General features: G+C 45.1%; 1 protein-coding gene and 1 long non-coding RNA gene across 2 annotated transcripts; both read right to left on the reverse strand.

The window, feature by feature from the left end:
* Positions 1–4,646: 4,646 nt before the first annotated feature.
* Positions 4,647–11,901, reverse strand: LOC123493927 (uncharacterized). The gene is made up of 3 exons (XM_045228237.2): positions 10,125–11,901; positions 6,798–8,840; positions 4,647–6,654 (listed from the first exon to the last, which is right to left on the reverse strand). Exons 1-3 carry the CDS (start codon positions 11,244–11,246, stop codon positions 5,674–5,676), a joined length of 4,146 nt encoding a protein of 1,381 aa, XP_045084172.2. The 5' UTR covers positions 11,247–11,901; the 3' UTR covers positions 4,647–5,673.
* A 4,201-nt stretch (positions 11,902–16,102) lies between these two features.
* Positions 16,103–17,455, reverse strand: LOC109746129 (uncharacterized). Its single transcript, XR_002228697.3, has 3 exons — positions 17,190–17,455; positions 16,446–16,571; positions 16,103–16,329 (listed from the first exon to the last, which is right to left on the reverse strand). It is a non-coding gene; the product is annotated as an uncharacterized lncRNA (long non-coding RNA).
* Between the last annotated feature and the right edge of the window lie 1,540 nt (positions 17,456–18,995).

The raw sequence follows: 18,995 nt of genomic DNA on the forward strand, positions 1-18,995 counted from the left end.
ATTTCTGTAATTTAAAAAAAAATGTATTATTTAAAAAAATTTAGCCGTATTTTACTCAATAATCGAAACTTATGAGGTGTCAAATAGACAAAACAAGAGACCTGATTCGACTATTCTCATGATTATGCAAAGATGCTTATGACATGTATATATTTGCAGATAAAGAAACAGTAGTCACCACCGTCGATCCAGCAACAGCAGCAGGAAGGTCAGGATAACTCACCGCCGTCTTTCCCTGGACTGAAGGAGTTCATAGATGAGGCCATCAACAGAGATCACAGATCACAGGGAAGACGATGCTGCCACCTGAAGCAAGGGGGAGATTCTGGTGTCCATGGAGCCGCGACAGTTGCAGGTGCAGGGTTGCAAGCGAAGCAATGGCGGCAGATTCTGGTGTAGATCACCAAAACTTACCGTGAACTTGTGCACATACACACAGTTCCATTGCACTAGCAAGTACTGACGCCTAAAGTCTTTTTGGAAAGGGCGTTTGCGGTTGCAGTGATCTACCAAGTAATCCATAGTTCATGGAAATTAGTCTGACTGCTACTCTGATTTTTATTTTCTAACTAACACGGTAGAGTTGGAACACAACAACCACAATGTTACAAGGCAAAGTACATGGAAATCTAAACATTTATGCATGAGCCATGGAAATCCAATAAGTAATGCAGTACAGAGTAACTTCTGCAAAATGTATATAGATTCGCATCACAGTTTGCTTCACCATCACTTGTGAAATGGAATGAATCCAATAAGATTCAGCATCACCACATTAGCTACAAATACATTCCATCTTTCTGCTAACTGCACATCATCCGCACCCATTTCTCCTCTTTGTGGGATAGAGAACTGAATAACCAATTGAGATTTATCATCTCAATTTTCACAGAACAACGCTGCAAGAAAATAGTAGGTATTGCACTGACACTTGCAGTCCGTAAATCTCATCTATCTTTACATATAACAGCAATATATATTACAGAGGAACTTTACCAATATGTATACATAGTTTGCTTCCAGTCACATCATCCTATAAACTAATTACCGCCAGCCAGCAAAAGTTAAAACTTACTAGTATTTTTTCAGAAAGTTCATGAGCCATGATACCCGGTCCTCCTCGCTCATGGCCATATATGCGGAGCCCTGGGAGTGTTGTCCATCAATTGAGACAGGGCAACTAATAAAGATTCCTCAGCGAAGCCAGGCATGTTCATCACAGCACTATACAGCACATCTGGATCCGCCTCATCCATCACAGTAGTACCATGTGTTAGAGTAGTCATTATGGTATACGACTTCTAGTCCAAGTCAGTTTTGTACCCCTACCCCAAGTCGGTTTGTACCCTCTTATATACTCTTGTATGCTGCACCAAATCATCAATAAACAACAGTTTTATTCAGCTTTCATGGTATCAGTGCATTTTTCATATATTTTAATTTGTAGTAATCTAGACATATGAGGCATCAAATAGACAAAAAACAGACACGTAACTCGACACTTGTCATGATTATGCAAAGAAAGAGTAGGTACTAGTCAGTGCCAAGAATAAAAACAATACAACAGTTAGGCGAGCACACATACCCCTCTGATGTGAGCAAGCTTCATCTTGTTCTCCTCTGATTCACACCATTTCACTAGTGTAGGGCAGCCACCGATGATTAAGTATTCAAGCTTAGTCAGTTGTTGTATGCTGTCCGGCAAAGACCTGATCCCCTTACAGCACATTTTTTCTAAAATACACACTAGCGTGTGTATCATGCATTAAAGAAGGAGAGGGGGAAAAGAGCCCCATCCACCAAAGTCAACAAGTTTACATGCTGTTACACTCGGGCAGACAACCCTAACGCTACCGAGCCCCACCCGATCAGCCCAGGTCTAACTATTCGCGCCATCCCACCTAGACAACACGGACAGGAAGGAGGCCATGTCGTGCTTGAACATGCCAGCTCTTGACCAAACGCTGCCTTCCGCCTCAATGCGCGCGATCACCACTGCCGTCAAAGGGGAGGCACCCTCGAACACGATCTTGTTCCTATGTTTCCACAGTTCCCAGAGGCACAAAGAGAGCACAGTGATGGCATCCCTCCGGTGGGTCCTCGCAGGCGAGCACGCCATGAACCAGTCGACAATCAAGCCCTCCTGGCTAGGCGCCCAATCCGGCCTGCCAAGCGCCGCAAGCACAGCAATCCACACCGTGCGGGCGAAGACGCAAGATAGCATGATGTGATTGATTGTCTCTTCATCCTGATCACAAAAGGGACAAGCCGCCTGATGAGGTAACCCTCGCCGCGCCAACCTGTCAGACATCCAACATCGATTCCGAGCCACCAACCAGTTGAAAAAGCGGCATTGGAGAGGAGCATATGACCTGCAATTTCTTAAGAAAGGTAAGTTTTCCTAACCACTGAGGTAGTGATGTCATGCTTCTGCACTCAGACAGCCTTAGGTCCTGCAGAGATGTCAGCTCAGCTAACCATCTCGGCAATTTATTGGGACCGATTAATGTTCCCGCCCGCACCCGCAGAAATAAAAAGTTGTCTGCTCGTGAGACCCAAACCAACTGTGCTGGTTTTTCCGTGCGTCGGATTGTTCTAACGCCTGACATTGTGCGAAGAAGGGATGAATCCATGGGACGCGACGTTCCACCAATGAGCGAGCAGGTTGGGTGGGGATCGATCCGTGGCTCTCCACCGGATGTTCAATCTTTCCCCGTGCTACGAAACCAATCGGACCGGAGGTTTTCGTGCGTGCGTGCGTCGGATCTTATCTTACGGTTGGCATTGTCCGGAGCAGGGATGAATCCGCGGGAGGTGCGGGTAGACCAATGGCAATGAGCAAGCAGGGAAGTTGGGGATCGATGGGGACGTGAGCTGTTGGATAATCTTAGGTGAGGTGGCCAGATCACTGCAACCAGTGATGGTTAAACTACGGAGGGCAGGGAGTTGGTGAAGCTGGCTCCACTGCTGCATGGGCACCTTGCTGTTTTTTACAATCAGATTTGTTATTGGAGAAGAGGAAGCACCACTGTGTGACGAGCTCTCTCCATATTTTTCGATAAAGAGTATATATTAATATCGCGAAGATATCAACACCTAGCCTCTGCAACAACGCAATGCCCTAATGACATGACGGATGCACACAGCCAAAAAAAAGAAACTAAAAAAAGAAAGTCCCGCTACAGTGTTTCAAGCCTTGCGGCAGCAGCACAACCACCACCAAGACAACACCTGATGTCTAGGTTCTCCAAAAGCGACGCCTTCATGGAGGAAACAGTGTACCAACGTCGTCATTGCCCGATCGTAGATCTTGGGTTTTCACCCCGGAGATAATCTCCACTCTCAAAACAATGCCTTCAACAAGACCATTGTCAGGCACAACCAATCAAGGCCAGACCTTGGATTTTCACCCTGAAATGCAAGACTCTGAACTTCACTTGTGCCGTCGCCCCCACTTACATACCGCTGCTACGAATCCCGAAACTCCAAGCAAGTTCCTCAACGCCGTAGACTCCAATCACCATTACTAGTCCTCCAATCTCGGCTTCCATGACATTCTCCGCCTCTGACATCACCATGAAGCTAAACATATTTCCTGATGGCAACAGATAGGAAAGCTTCGCACCGCTCGCTCCTTAACGGAGAACCAATGGGCACGACCGAATCCCACCAGATCCAGCAATCTCCAGGCATAACACACCCATGGGAGTTCGCCGGCAGAGCCTTCCGGAACCCGCCACTCCGGCCAGATCAGGAAGGACAGGCGTCAGGAAGATCATTGTCTTGGCGCAAGAGGAACCCTAGGACCACTGCCTTTATTCGAGCACACCAGCAGGACCCCACACCGCCGGTCAGAGCAGCATCAGAGAAGGCAGTCGCAGCGCACGACCACAAAAAGTCCATGGCAGGGGGCGACCCAGATCGGACCCTTAGGCCCTGATCCGACGCACCACAACGCCGCCGGAGATTAGTGCCGACGCTGCGCACCACCCGCCGTGAAGACGCCGCTCCGGCTTCAGGCCACGGCTACATGCCGTGCCGCCGTTGATCCGCTGCCACCACTCCACAACCGCCCATGGAGCCGCCGCCCCGGTGCACTCTCCTCCCCTCCGTCTTTAGGCGAGAAGGGCGCCGGCATCGGCGGAGGCGCCGGCAAGGGGCACGCCGATGAAGGGGGCTGGAGGGGACGGGGGAGGATCCTCCGGAGTCGCCCGGGCGAAGGCGACCCGGGAGGCGGCTAGGTTTCGGATCACCGCTGTGGATCTAGGGCCTTCCCTTCCCTCCCTTGGCAGTGAAGGTGAGGGTCGCGGGAGAGGGGTGGAGTGGCGGCGCTGGAGGGAGAGGAGACTGCTGAAGTTGGGGCTGGGGCGGCGGCGGGGTCGGGGCAGAGGCTCCGTGAGATGCGATCTGGGAGACTGCTGATAGGGGGAGTTTCAACCACCTTTTCTCCTTCGTCACATCACATCGAGTGGAAATCTTAGACGAGTGCGGCTCTCCACATGATGACAGCATATTATCACAATCTATTATCCGGAGAACCACCTTTTCTAAAAAATTATCCGGAGAACCATAGCTCTTGGTGGAAACCCAGCTCTTGTAGCATTTCTCTCTCTCTCCCTCGATCTGGACCGAAGCAGCATTTGTTCACTGGCACATGAATGACAGCCTCCGGCAGATGAATCTTTTTATGAGACATGATTATTCTGTTAGTCTGGCACATTTGGAATCTTTATATGGGTTGGCACGTTTGGATTGGTCCATCAAAAAGCTATTCTACCTACCCAGGCGTCGAAGACATTTATCTGCGGTTTATATCCGGCAACAGAGTACACACGAAATTCTCAAGGCCTTATTCGGTTATGAAAAATAGACATACATGCTTGCTTTTTTATTTTTTGAATAAGGGTGTCCTTGTGAAATCTAGGGGGTGTATGTCTATGTTTTGCCAAACCAGCTTCTTACAATCCGGCCCTACTTGACAGAAAGTGATCAAACACAACAAATCACCCGATCGGTGCTTTCTGCAAAAAGTTAACTAGAAATGCGGTGGCTTTTGCAAAAAAATTAGGGACTAGGTAGTTTTCTGCAAACCTAACCCCAAATGTGGTGGTTTTCTGCAATTAACTCAAGAAAAAAAAAACAATTGAACAGAATGCCATGCAAATGCGGTAGAACGGCTGCCGAAGGATTTTTTTTTTTTTGAGACAAGGTTGGAGAACAAATGAGAAGATACAAAGTGTGGCAGGGCCCTGAGGCCCCGACGACTATGGGAACAGTGCAAGAGACGGCAACCATGCAGAAAACGGCCCTAGCAAGACCACAGGATTCAAACCTACACACAAGGACCTACCGAAAAAGACTTCTCGCCCCGCTTTATAAATAAAGCCACAACATGATACATTCACATCGAAATGGAGGTCCATAGGTAAACAGAAGGTTCAACAAGAAAAAGACAAGAAGAAATAGATAGTACTAGCTGGGGGCAACCCAACAGCACAATAAGCCCGCGAAAGGAACAAACAAAGTCTCAAGGAACACTCAAGGCCCTAGCTTGCTTGTTGAAGATTTTTTTTTTCGAGACATGCTTGTTGAAGAACTTGCTGTCGTAGTACATGGAGCCACACCCCCGGTCATGGGCTGGGTTGTCATGGGCTGTGGTCAGGTGGACTTGGGCTAGTGTCTGCTTTGGGGACTACAAAAGCAAGCAACCACAGCAAGGAAGGCATCCAACAGAAATCTGAAACTGAACCTGTCTCCTTCTTCCTCTGTCCCGCTGTTGTTCCTCTTTTCTGGATCCTTTGTTTGCTCCGGTGGCCGCTCTCCACAAGCGGCATCATCCTCCTGCTCGCGCTCCGGTGATCTCCGGTAGCAACGGGGCTTCACACTTGCGCTGACCGCGGCATTGAGACCCAAGCTCAACACGGCTGGAGAACTTGCACTGACTGCGGTCCCCGTGCTTCCTGCCTCTACATCCAACTCTTGCAGCTCTAGCAGGCTCCTCATCTTCTTGCTGATGATCGGCACGTCCACGGGGTCGACGAGATCCGTATCACTCTGCTTTCCCTTCCCCTTCCTTGCCCGCTGCAAGCTGGCCCAGCTGCCGGAGGAAGAGTCCAGCTGGGGCCCTTCGTCATCGGCGTTGTAGGTGGCGTTAGTGAGGGTGTAGCCTGGCCTGGGGAGGACGCCTTCAGCTCCGTCGCCGACCAGGGAAGTGGCTAGGGGCGATACCATAAGGAGGCCGAGCGGGGTGCATGGAGTGGGGCGGGCAGGCCTGGCCGTCGCGCTGACAGTCAGTTTGTCATCGTCGCCGATGCAGATGATGGACATGTTGTCGGCATCGTCGTCACTGATGGGTGCCACCATGGTGGCTGCGATATTTGTAGACGGCATCGTGTTGTGCGCCGCAGGGGAGGGATGCAGATGGCGCGGCGTCTCCGGGGTAAGGGCGGCAGCTCGGGACTGCGGAATTGTGTCCGCCATCCGGGTGGGTGGCGGGGAGCTCGGGTTGCTGACACCGTCATCTATTGGCCTCTGTGAACCGGTTGCAGTATGTAGGCTGTAGGTTGTCTCCTCATTGGTCTCTGCTATGTCCTCTTCATTTGACTCGTCTGAAGCTTCCCCCAAAAATAATAATTGATATGGTGATCTCGTGACCTGAAAAATGGAAATAATAGATATAATCAGAACAATCAGTAATCTTGACGCATGAATTATGCAACGTACTCTTGCCATGCATGTGTATATATACAATACAGAAATAAATGCAACAAAAAACATATAGCTTGCGAGGCACATACCGTAATGTCTATGTGAGCAATAAACCTCTTGTTCTCCTTTGATTTCAACCACTTCTCTAATTTGGGGCAGAATATGACCTCCATTTTCTTCAAAGAGGTAACTTCTCCTAACCACTGCGGTAGTGATGTCATGCTTTCGCACCTATCCAGAGTTAGTTCATGTAGTGAAGTCAGCTTAGCCAACCAATTAGGGAGTTCTGCCTGGTCGAGTGACGATAATCTGAGGCATTGTAAGTCAATGGAGGAGAGGTGTTGGGTCATGTCAGGTGAGGTGCTCAAATCAGTGCAATCCATGATCTTTAAAGTACGGAAGGCAGGGAGGTGGTAAAGCAACCTCCATTGATGCATGGGCACCTTGCTGCCAGAAACAAGCAGTTCTCTCCCCTTGATGATATGCATTAGAGAAGAGAAGGAATCACCGATATGTGTTGAGCCCTCTCCCCATGATGATAGAATATTATCAGAATCTTGTATCCACAAGCGTCTAGCTCTAGGCAGACTTATCCTTAGCTTGGGGCATTGCTTTATCTTCAATTCTTCAAGCTTAGGAAACATGGGTTCATTTGAACCTTCCTTGCCACTGTAATGTGTTGTGTTCCACTCTTCCAAGCCCTCCATACGGTCGAGAATCAGGTTTAGTAAGTTTGGTAGTAGACCAAGTGGTGGTAGTAGGTTATTGCAGTTAGGAAAATCACATAGAGTTAACGCCAAAAGATTAGGGAGATACTGCCTAATACCCATAAACCAATCAGGAATGTTGTGACTCCTGTAACCAACTATAGTCAATATCTCTACACTGCTTGGTGGCACTAGCTTTTCCAACACAACCTTGTCATCAACAAACCTCTCAGCACCTAGGGTCCATTGAAATTTTAGAGTCCTGATTGCTTGTTTGTCTATGAGTTTTACACTTGTTGCCTCTTCTGCAGACTTCACATTTTCAAGTTTACCTATGTCCAGCTGATCAGGATTTGTAGGCTGTAGCAGGCTGATATTACTGCTACATTTATCATTTGAAGACTGCACCTCAAAGTGAGGCAATGATACAAAATTAAACCGAGGGAGCGCGGATTCAGACAATCTATTAGGCCAATATATCCATGACAGAACCTTCAGACGAACCATTTTGAAGATACTATCAGGAAGCTTCTTTATGTTACAGCAGATTGAGAGGTCCAATGTATGAAGCTTCGTGAGCTTTCCAATACTTTCTGGTATACTGGAAATCTGATTATTTCTGGACAAGTCCAGATGCTCTAGGTTTGAAAGGGTACTGATAGAACAAAGCAACTTGTGAATTTCCTCCGCCTCAGGAGGCCAAGGCCCCATGAGGTCCACGCACCGCGATAGATTTAAATACCTAAGTTTAATTAGATTGCCAATGACCTCTGGCAGCCCTGTGATGCGCTTATGGCCCGTAGAATTTAGAACTGATAAATTCAGATACTGAAGTTTGGTGCAACCACCCAAAGTTTCTGCCAAAAACATATTGCAATTTGATAAATCCAGATGCACCAGCTGCTTGAGCTCTGAAAATGATATTGGGAGTTTACTTATTCTATTGCAACCTGATAAATCAAGATGCATCAAACCTTTCATATCACCAATTGACACCGGCAGCGCTGAGATTTCAGAAGAGCCTCTAAGGTTGAGGTAATTTAATTCTGAGAGCTCAGTGATACAATTGGGAATCTCCAAACGTATGTCTGGAGCACGAAGAAACCGTAGTTGCTTCAACTGACCAATACAATCAGGCAGCTCATTAATAAAGCATTCACTTAAATCCAAGACAGAGAGGCACTTCGCTGACGAAAATGCACTACCACAAAGTTCTTGTCCGCCACAGTCCTGAAAACGTAGCGCCTTTATATTTGCAGGAAAATTCACGAACAACTGCAATGACTTGCTACAATCTGTGAGCAATGCATAGCGGCACTTATTTCCTCCAGTGTTTAGTTGATGGGACAGGATCTCTTTTGCGAGATCATGCACTAGGTCATGCATTGTGAACAATGTACCATCTTTCTCTTGATTTCTACCCCTCTGCAACAAAAGAACACCTAATGGTGTAAGAATTTTGAATTTATTTCTTCTGACGGTTGTATATTTATCAATATTATTATATTATAACTATAAACAGTGTACGTGAACAGAGTAGCATATCAACGGAAGTACTTCGATGTGGGTACCATATTTTCATGGCAATTAATTTGGAACAGTAATTTGTCAGTTTGTGAGTACAGTATCAACTAAAGCTAGTACGACGGAGTAGTTTTCTGAGCCGAAAGACATGCCGTGGTCAAAGTAGTGCCTAGTAGATGATGCAAGGAAGGGGCCGAAGTTAAATCCATATAGAGATTAAGAAGTAGTTAGTTTGTTAATCCACCTAAATGTGTGCCTATGTATATTAGAGGAGAAAGCATTAAGAAGACAGGAAACTGGACAAAAGCTGCGAGAGCTAAAGGCAAACGTAACAGCCAAAACCATGTAAGGTGATGTTGTTGCTCGGGAGGGCGAGCATGAAGAGGCCAGGATGGGAAGTCCTCGGCCGGCTGCAGCGAGAACGCGGAAAGTACCCAGTGTCATACCTGACTTTGTAAGACAGATCATGTGAGAATGTGCGACATCATCTCATGGAGCTGATCATAAAGAAGACACACATTGATTGGTGAGGCCATGCCGCTTAAGCAAGCCAAGCAAATGAGCGGAGATTGCACCGTGCCCTCAAAGAGCATGTGAGCGCAAGAGGTTCCAAATGAAGTCGTCCTCAGCAGAGAGGTTGATGAACTATGCAGTGCTGCCAGTTAGAAAGCGCCCTCCGACTAATTAACGGCGCCCATTAACAAATATAAATGTCAACGGACCATGGGCACAAGGTCCCCAACCGACTGCCCATTGACCATCCAGGAACGAGCATGTTTCATATGCGCCCATTAGCAACTACTTGCACTTGCATATTTCAAAAAACTAATTTCATAACGTTTTCTCATAATTGTGTGTTGTATTAGAGTACGAGTACCAGTACAAACTAAAACTGTTCATATTTGTTATCTATAACTGAAAAAATTGGCCATAATGGATAAACGATGTGTGCCACAAATTTATCTTGATTTGTACAATCACGAACATATATTCATTCTTTTTTTTTGTTAGTGAGCATAGCATCGTATACTACATACACATTTCTGATTTTTTCAAAAAAAATATGCAAAATAATTGCAATACGAGCATATGCACAATATAATACTTTTTCCCCAGAGTCATCAAAAATATATAGTATGTGAACTAAAATACCTAAAAATAAGAGAAAATTATGTAGGATCTCACCAAAGGTCTCTTTGAATATTGAAGAAAGGACATCCCCAAAAGTTGTGTGACATAATTCTCTGAGAGCTGCATAAAATCAAATATCCTAGATTGCTTGATGAACCCAAGAGCAATCCATTGGTAAATTAGATCATACTTCACTATTATGTAACCTTTTGGAAAGATTGCACAATAGGAAAAGCACAACTTCAACCAAGCAGACATCTGGCTATAGCTTAACAGTAAGGATGCAAGCACTTCGTGGCCCTCCGAAGTTGATAGATTCCAGATATAACTATCTCTCACCGACTCCCAATCATCTGAAGTCATACCGTTCAACATGTATCCAAGTGATTGAGCCGCTAAGGGGACTCCTCCACACTTGGTCGCAATCTCCCTTCCTATATGCTCCAATTGTTCTTGGTCGACTCGGCCTTCAAAGTCAGCTTTTTGTTTAATTATAGTCCAGCACTCATCAACTCTCAAAGTCTCCAGCTTATATGGTGTAACTGCAGGACTACAAATTTTCCTTGCGAGGCCTCCATCACGTGTAGTTACTATAATCACCTTGCTTCCCAGGCCAAGCCCTAGCATAACCTTCAATTTATGAAACTCTTTTGGGTTCTCTTCCCACAGATCATCTACAACAACAAGGATGCTCCTACTAGCAAATAGCTCTTCAAGGCATTTATGAAGCATCTGTTTGGTAGGTATATTGCTGATCTTGTCTGTTAACTGTGTTATTATAGAATTGCCAATCTTATTCAAGTTGAATTCCTGAGAAACATATATCCACACCCGAGTGTAGTCTTGGAACTGTGGGTCATTGAATATCAATTGTGCCAAGGTTGTCTTGCCAATGCCTCCAATGCCATATATTGGAAGGATGATCATTTTTTCTGTGATGCTCTCGGATAAAATAGATAGTATTTTTTGTTTTTCCTCTGTCCTTCCAATGATTACTTCTTCCACAACTGATGATGTTTCCCTGTCAGCAATTTGTTGCACAGTACGGTTAGAGCTATCTGTTGGCATCGAATTGCAATATCCGTGTTCATTATTGTTCAGTTCAGCTACCATCACCTCCAACATATTAGAATCGCTCTTGAGCCCAATTGTTGGACACGGGAGCACAGCTGCCATCTGCAACAAGTTTTTATGTGTAAGTACATGGAATTATCATGATCATGGTCTCACTGTCTAGTAAATACTCTGCGATGATTATGCTACATGTGTGTAAGCTAAGTTATTGACTGGTCTTTCAGTTAGATTGCTCTTCACAAAACGTGCAACTGCAAACCAGCTGAGGAAAAGGTTGTAATACCACATGTTGGAATAAAAGTGCAACATACTGGAACGGCAAAATGCAACACATCAAAACAATAAACATATGAACACATGGGTGGCCTCAACACCATCTTCACCAAGACGACACCATTACACGAACAAGGCCATAGTTCTAACAGAGGGTGACACGCTGACATGATTAAAGTGGAAACAAGGTGTGGGCCATGATTTTAAAGCTAGGTTGATGCTTACGGAGCATCACCATGCAGCCAGTGCTCCTCCTCCACTAGCTTGTTTCTCCTCCACCACTCTACTCCACCAGCCACCGAACGACACCTCTCTGCCTCTCCTCTCTCCCACCACCATCACCGGCAGCCAGTGCTGCAACCTCCAGCCGTGCCAAGTGAGGGTGTCACTCTTGGTTTCCTTAGTTGGATCGGTAATGCTCTACAACACTAAATCGAACACGTCAGATGATCATGAGCAAAACACAGCACAATGACATGGTTGATTTCTTTTCCGGCCCAGATGCTTGCACGGGCATTCAGTTATCAACACAGTATGCTAAACCATTACAGACTAGTACTAGTTTACATGATCAAAGCCATGTACAACTAGGAGAGTCTAGGACACAACCGAGACTCATGTATGGCATGTAAATCAAACACATTATTGAAACCTCATGTTTTCTAACTCAGACAATCAGACATAGCTAGGCATGCAACTTTTTATTTCCAACAGCCTCGGCACCCTGGTCAAGCTATCCTATAAGCCCATCAGGGTACTTCGTGTGACATCAAACGCCAGCATTCACTGCACGGCACGATTTTGTACGTGCACTCTCTAGTTTTTCTGTTCCTAGAATTAGACGAAATTAAACTGAAGTTGTTCTACGCAGATTGAAGAGTGAAGAATCAACAATATGCAAAGAGTAAATTTTGCATTTGGAAAACAAAATGACTGGGAAATGAGGAGCTACGAAATCTATAACTGCTAGCTAGCTAGTCCATGTACACAAACAATTGTCTTCTGCCAATTATTGTAAATTAAATGCTCTCTTGCTTCCATTTCATTTTGTTTGCATTAAGTACGCAGATCAGACCTGTCTCTTTGGAATATGAGTTTCTGTCCTGTTAAGAATATCCAAGACTTCTGCTATAGTGGGTCGGTTGTTTCTTTCAGGTTCCATACAATGCATTGCTGTGTCGATGCATGTCTGCACTTGATGTGATTCCTCTAATGGATACTCCGAAGTGGTCTTTATCCTATTCTTCCAATTGCTATGTACCTATGAAACAGAAATAGAGAGATATAATTTCATATGAAAAATATGAAAGTATGATGTACGATACTTGTACAAAAGTGTTCTTGACGCACAAATTTCATTGCCAATATATTGTATGCAGAAGTCAAATTCTGTTAGTAATAATCTTGAGTAGTTTAGTTAGTTTATAGTTGGCTGGGTACGTGAGTTAGTATAGGACTACATGTCCTGCCCGTTTTTGTACTAGGATATTAAGTATGGCTAGGATTAGCACCTGGCCATATACGTGCAGGCAAGTTTGGCAAGTTTTGTGCCGTGCAACGCTAGGAGTTGGGTCAGCTGGTCGTGGTCGCTGCATATATATGTGCAGCCGGCCGTGAGCTTTGTAGATTGTGGAAAAAGAAGAACATCAATAAAGAGAAAACAAAGGGCATGACAAGGGCCCTTGGCTATAAAAGTTTTTGTGTCCGCATGTTCGTCGTGAATTGATGTGATCGATCCGTGGGCGAATCCTAACATATTCTGTTCAAAGGTGTCGCATACCACTTCCCAGATAACTAACCTAGAAAGAGAATATTAATGTGTAATTGTGAGAGCAAAGTATTTCTTTTATCCTGTATGCTTGCTCCAAAATGCAGATGGGAAAATCACTCTTTAATCAAAAGAAACTTGAAATAAAAAGATGTACTATATGTATATGTGCTTACCATCTCTCTCATGAAGCAGGATTCTACGTGCACATTTCTTTTCATTTTTAGAATCTCTTTTTCATGAATACACAAAGTTTGTGTATCATTTTATTGATAGGACGGAGAGAAATAACAGTGACATACATGAGAGAAAGAGAGAAGCACCAAACTAGGTTTGGTAAAAAAGAGGTATACAACACAACACAAACTCTACTAGCTCGAACTCGAACTGGCAAGGCAAAGAGACGAGATACAAGGTATCTAGGCCGCGCCGCGACCAACGCTGAGCACCATCATTGCACGACCATGACTTCAGGTACAATCTTGCAGATAGGATCTACCCGACGTGGAGTACTTTTGTTAAGCCAATTGCAAAACCCCAAAGTAAGAAAAAACTCATCTTTGACAATGCACATGTGGCGGCTAGGAAAGATGTTGAGAGGGCTTTTGTGATTTTGCAATTCCAGTTTGCTACTATGCGAGGACCATCTAGATTCTAGGGTAAAAAAACTCTTTGGTATATCATGTCTGCTTGCATGATCATGCATAACATGATCATTGAGAATGAGTGTGGACAGAATTTAGATTACACCTTCTATCACTTTATGGGCGTACACTACTAGGGAAAACCTTATACACACATCTTAGCAGTAGCGCTTGACAAAACAGGGCGCTACTGCTACTTAGTAGTAGCGTTTTTAAATAGACCGCGCTACTGCTAAAGTATTAGCAGTAGCGCGTTCTGCGAAACCGCGCTGCTGCTATATTTGTACTGGGCGCAGATGGCTAGCCCCACTTAGCAGTAGCGCGTACCACTGACCAGCGCTACTGCTATGGCCCGTAGCAGTAGCGCGTTTCTCTGAAACGCGCTACTACTTACTTACCTTATCCTGGAGCGCGGTTCACCCTCTCACACTCACTCTCTCTCACTCGCTCTCGCCCGCGCCGAACCCGTACGTCGTCCGCCGCCGCCGCGCTGCTCATCGCCGAGGTACTCCCTCCTCCCTCCTTCTCTCCCCCCCCCCTCCTCCTCCGGCCGCCCTCCTCCCACCACCCCACTCCCTCCTCCTCCGGCCGCCCCTCCCTCCTCCTCCTCTGGCCGCCCCCTCCCCCTCCACACCCCGCCCCCTCCCTCCTCCTCCTCGGGCCGACCCTCCCCCTCCTCCCCCCGCCCCCTCCCTCCTCCGATCCCACCGGCCTCCTCCCCCTCCTCCTCTCTCCTTCCTCCTCCCTTCCCCTCCTCCCTCCATCTCTTTTTTTTTTCTGTTTTTCACTGTAGTTTTTTACTATTGTATAATGTAGTTTTTTTTACTGTTTTTAGTAAGCGTTTAAAATAATTAGTAAGTAAATTAATAAACTAGTTCAACAAGTTTAGTTTTAGTAAGAACTAGTTGAATTAATAGAACTAATGTATTTTTAGTAAGAAAATTAATATAACTAGTTGAACTAGTTTATTTTTTATAAAGAACTAGTTTATTTCTATTTATAGTAAGTTTATATTTAGTCAGAACTAGTTGAATTAATAGAACTAGTTGAACATGTCACATTTGTTGTTATTTTTTTAGTTTAAGCAATTATTCCCGCATCGACGTCGACAATGCCTATCCCGCATCCTCATCGTCGATACGCGTCGTTCGCTAGGGTTTTAATTGTATTAGTGATGTTATATGTATGATACTATTCGGGATGTATTAGTGATAACTTATAGGGTTTTTGTTTTTGCAGAAATCAAGGAGCCCCTCCATCATCCCCGCCGTCGTCCCCGTCACCGACCCCCTCCGACCTCGAGGTGAGACCAGCCAAATCTCCATGTCAATATGAGTCCTATAAGATATCATGTAGATAAAAACATGTATATCTTGTGTTGCTCAAATAGGATATGTGGTTACCCAAGTGGCCGGTCATGTTCAGGTTACACCTCCGAGTGGCCTATGTTTTGCCGGAGTGTTGATTCATTTTCGTTCCGGCAAATTTCAGGCGCTCGATATGTCCTGTTTTAGCAAAGGTCATGCCGGAATTTTCCGTGAATTTTGGCATGACTTGTGCTAGAATATGTAGGAAATATCGAGTGGCCTGGATTTTCTAGAAAGATAATTAAACGATATTTCGGGTTGACTTTAAGTCTGTCGAGGCCGAAGAATCCCGACTGTTGTCGTGGCGGTCGTTTCTCCTTCTTCTCCGGGTGCTAGACCTTTGTTATGCACTAGGGGAAGGAGGAGTAACGACCATCACCGACGGTCGCAAATGTCAGAGAGGAATCAGTGAGTGAGAGTCTCCAGCACATATGAGAGGACGAAAAATCCTGACTGTTGTCGTGGGGGTAGCTTCTCCTTCGTTCCCATGTGCTAGACAATTTGGTGTAATGCACTCGGAACGAAAGGAGGAGCTACCATCACCGACGGTCAAATATATACACCACGTGAGCTGGGAGTTTTCAAGAAAAGACTCGACAGACCGATAGTCAACCCGTGATGAATAATAATGATCTAATTAGGTTTTTTAGTACATATATTTAATTGTAAAAATTTAATATTTGAATTATGAACATAGGAAATGTCGTACTCGGACGACGAAAGTCTCCCGGGGGAGTGCGACTGGTGCCATGACGACCGAGGTCTGCGACAGGTGCAAAAGATTTGTCTACACAAGTTGATAAGGAGAATATTATACACAATATAATTGAAGAATTTAGTTTTGTTTAAACACAACAGAAAACATACATACCACGAAGATGCACATCTAGGCTTCCAGCCTGCAAGTACTCAAAGCACAGCACTCTATATATGTGTTGGCTAAAACATTCCTTACCATTATGTTTGACAAATTCAGACATTGTTTCATAACTATAACCAAGTAACTGTACGATATTTGGATGCTTAGCCCTTAAAAGGTTACCAACTTCATTGATGTATTGTTTGTCGTCAATTCCTTGCACCGGATCAACATGAAGCAACTTCACAGCAACCTCTCTCCCATTGTAAACTCCCTTTGTTTGACATAAGAAATTACACAATTATTTATTAATAACTGGGTCTTTTTGTTTTATTGCTGGACTGCTGGTACGTTTGTTGAAACTAAAAGAAGTCAAGTAATAAGCCATACCTTGTAAACATCTCCGTACCCACCCTGTCCTATTCTTGTGTCCACTGAGAATCTATTTGTAATCTCACGTAAGTCGTGCAGTGGTATACGCATTTCTGCAGTCATGTTATACCAGCTAGCTTGGACCTTTTGTACACACACAAAAGCAAAGTATGAAAAAAAAAATCTGTATCTTTAAGTACAGGAAAGCTGATTTTCTAATGATGGCGAAGAAAAGAAAATTGCCGTGAGAAGAAATAGTTTAACACGTCATGGTTCTTGCATTATCCGACCCTAGGTGCCATATAAGTTTTTTTTAGCGCTGGAAGATATATTAATATGAGTTACCACAGTTCTACACAAGGAACAGTGGAACAAGAATAAAAAACTTAAGACTACTGCGCAAACATGCGTTTTTGTGTCAGTCTTTCCAAAAATCCTCTGGATATAGGAAGCACGTATTTTGCTTCATTATGTTGAAGGCAACTTCTGCATGTCTAGTTTGCCTACAGTGCTATGTGTTATTGTGGACCAGATTCATGAAACATGGTTTACAGAATGAACACAATGAACACAGATGTGCAATAATCAAATTTAACACTGGCATGAACTCCAGAAGATCTCAGAAGGAACTTAATTGAGACACATGAACTTAGTAGTTAGAAAGTGTACTTATACATTGTGGAGTGAAAGCTCACAAACATGATTGATGCGGCAGGAGCACACTACTTTGCTACCTTGAGAAACAAAAGAGATTGAAATTACCCGGAGAAGAAGCCCTGCTGCAGTGTAGCGATGGCGAGTAGGTTTCAGATGTTGCTGTGTAGAGAAGGAGAGGGAGAAGGGCACTTCCGCAGAGGTTAGATCCAGATTCTGATCACATTGATATAATTAGGACTCCCAATGAGAACATGTATGGTTACTAGTGGGTATGCAGGAATCCAGGTGGATGAAAGATTATGAAATAGTTGAGCTCTGTCCACAGACATGACAAGTTGTAAACGCGAAAGCGTGCCAATCACCATCCTGGCATGTTCCAAAAGCGAAAGGAGAATTTCTGTTGAAAGCTAAAGCCGAGTCACCTTGGCATAAATTAGACTATCTCAAGCGTGTACTTTGGTTAGCTTCCATTTAGTATGTCGATCGCGCTCAGATGTTTAATTATTCAAAAGGGAATGCTTGATTTCAGGGGGAGAAAAGATGATACCACTGATTGATCAGTTTCGTGTCCTCTGCTATCCCGGAAAATTACAGTGTGTTTATGTGGAGCCACAATAATGTTGCTCATTTCTCATTTAGTACTATTTCTAAAGATTGCTTTTGCGGGCCTGTCTGTAAAAGGGAGTCTTTGGGTGGGTGGGTGGCATGGTTCTTAACTTTGTATTCCACTACGGCATAGATGCGCGTTGTCGTTCACTTTTGTAACATGGGATTTCCATTTTAAATTGCCTGCAAGTTTCAACCGCAACGCCTTTGTCAGACAGGGTTCAATTCTTTTTTATAAACAATGCCCACAAGGTGCATATCATATCATATTTGCAATGAGAAACAGCGTAGCTCCTTCGGCTCTATGTACTCCGTATTTCTTAACTACAAATGATTACATGTTTGACGCTCTAGCCTTACAGCCTCACTGTTCTTCTTTCGTTTATTTTAATTTGTACGTGAGGAAAAGCTGGGGTATATGATGTAATGAGGTCGATTCAGACTTACATCATCACACTGATCGATCACCTCTTCTTCTTCCTGTTTCATTCCCCTTTTGCACCTGCATCTGAGACTGAGCGAACATCATATCAACAGTTTAGCTCAGACTGGCGCAAGCCGCAAGTTGAAGAGACAGACCAAAAGCCAAGCTAACACGCAAGCCAAGAAGAGATGTCTTTGCCGAGTGGGGATGGGGGGCGACTGGAGTGGATGAGGACGGCCCCGCCGCACGGCCGGCTTAAAAAGAACGACCGCCATCGCTGACGCATGGGGCCAAGGTGGGCGGTCGTCATAAATAACACTGACCGTGGTAGGTGGACGCCCGCCTGATGGGGACGCGACGGACAACGAGAAGACGCGCGTGGCGTCCGCTCCGCGTCCGCGCCGACGCATTTGAGGCGCAAATTTGGATTGCAAATGCGTCGGCGCGGACGCGAAGCGGACGAGATTTGGGTTTGGGTCCGCGCGTTGGGCCGCCTTTTTTGTCCGTGCCAACTCAAACAGATAACGGCCTACGAAATGGGTCGCCCGATTGGAGTTACTCTAATCCCGCTGCAGCCACCATCGCCGGCGGCGTTCCGCTGGAAGCCCGAAACACCCGCAAAATCTCTATCCTTTTCTTTTTCGGTCCGTCCGTGATGAACGAGATGATGGGCCTCTGCAATGAACTGCTGCTTTATGATGACAAGTCTCGCTGGGCCTTGGCCGCACAACGGTGAGGTCCAGCAATCGATCACTCCATCCACGAAAGCAGAGTTTTGGTTTGAAAAATGGATCCACTAAGAAAAATGTGACAGACTGCCCTCTCCCTTCCTGCTCAACTGGCAGAACACCCTGTTAAACTGTATTCTGTTAGTATCTAGG

The sequence above is a fragment of the Aegilops tauschii genome, chromosome 5 (genome assembly GCF_002575655.3).
Source record: "Aegilops tauschii subsp. strangulata cultivar AL8/78 chromosome 5, Aet v6.0, whole genome shotgun sequence".
NCBI classification, from domain to species: domain Eukaryota; kingdom Viridiplantae; phylum Streptophyta; class Magnoliopsida; order Poales; family Poaceae; genus Aegilops; species Aegilops tauschii.

Excerpts from the sequence above, each read along its gene's own strand:
- LOC123493927 (XM_045228237.2), bottom strand. The coding sequence starts at position 11,246 with ATGGCAGCTGTGCTCCCGTGTCCAACAATTGGGCTCAAGAGCGATTCT. Across the intron at positions 8,841-10,124 it reads AATATTCAAAGAGACCTTTG|AGGGGTAGAAATCAAGAGAA; the intron begins GTGAGATCCTAC and ends CTTTTGTTGCAG. Across the intron at positions 6,655-6,797 it reads TTGCTCACATAGACATTACG|GTCACGAGATCACCATATCA; the intron begins GTATGTGCCTCG and ends TCCATTTTTCAG.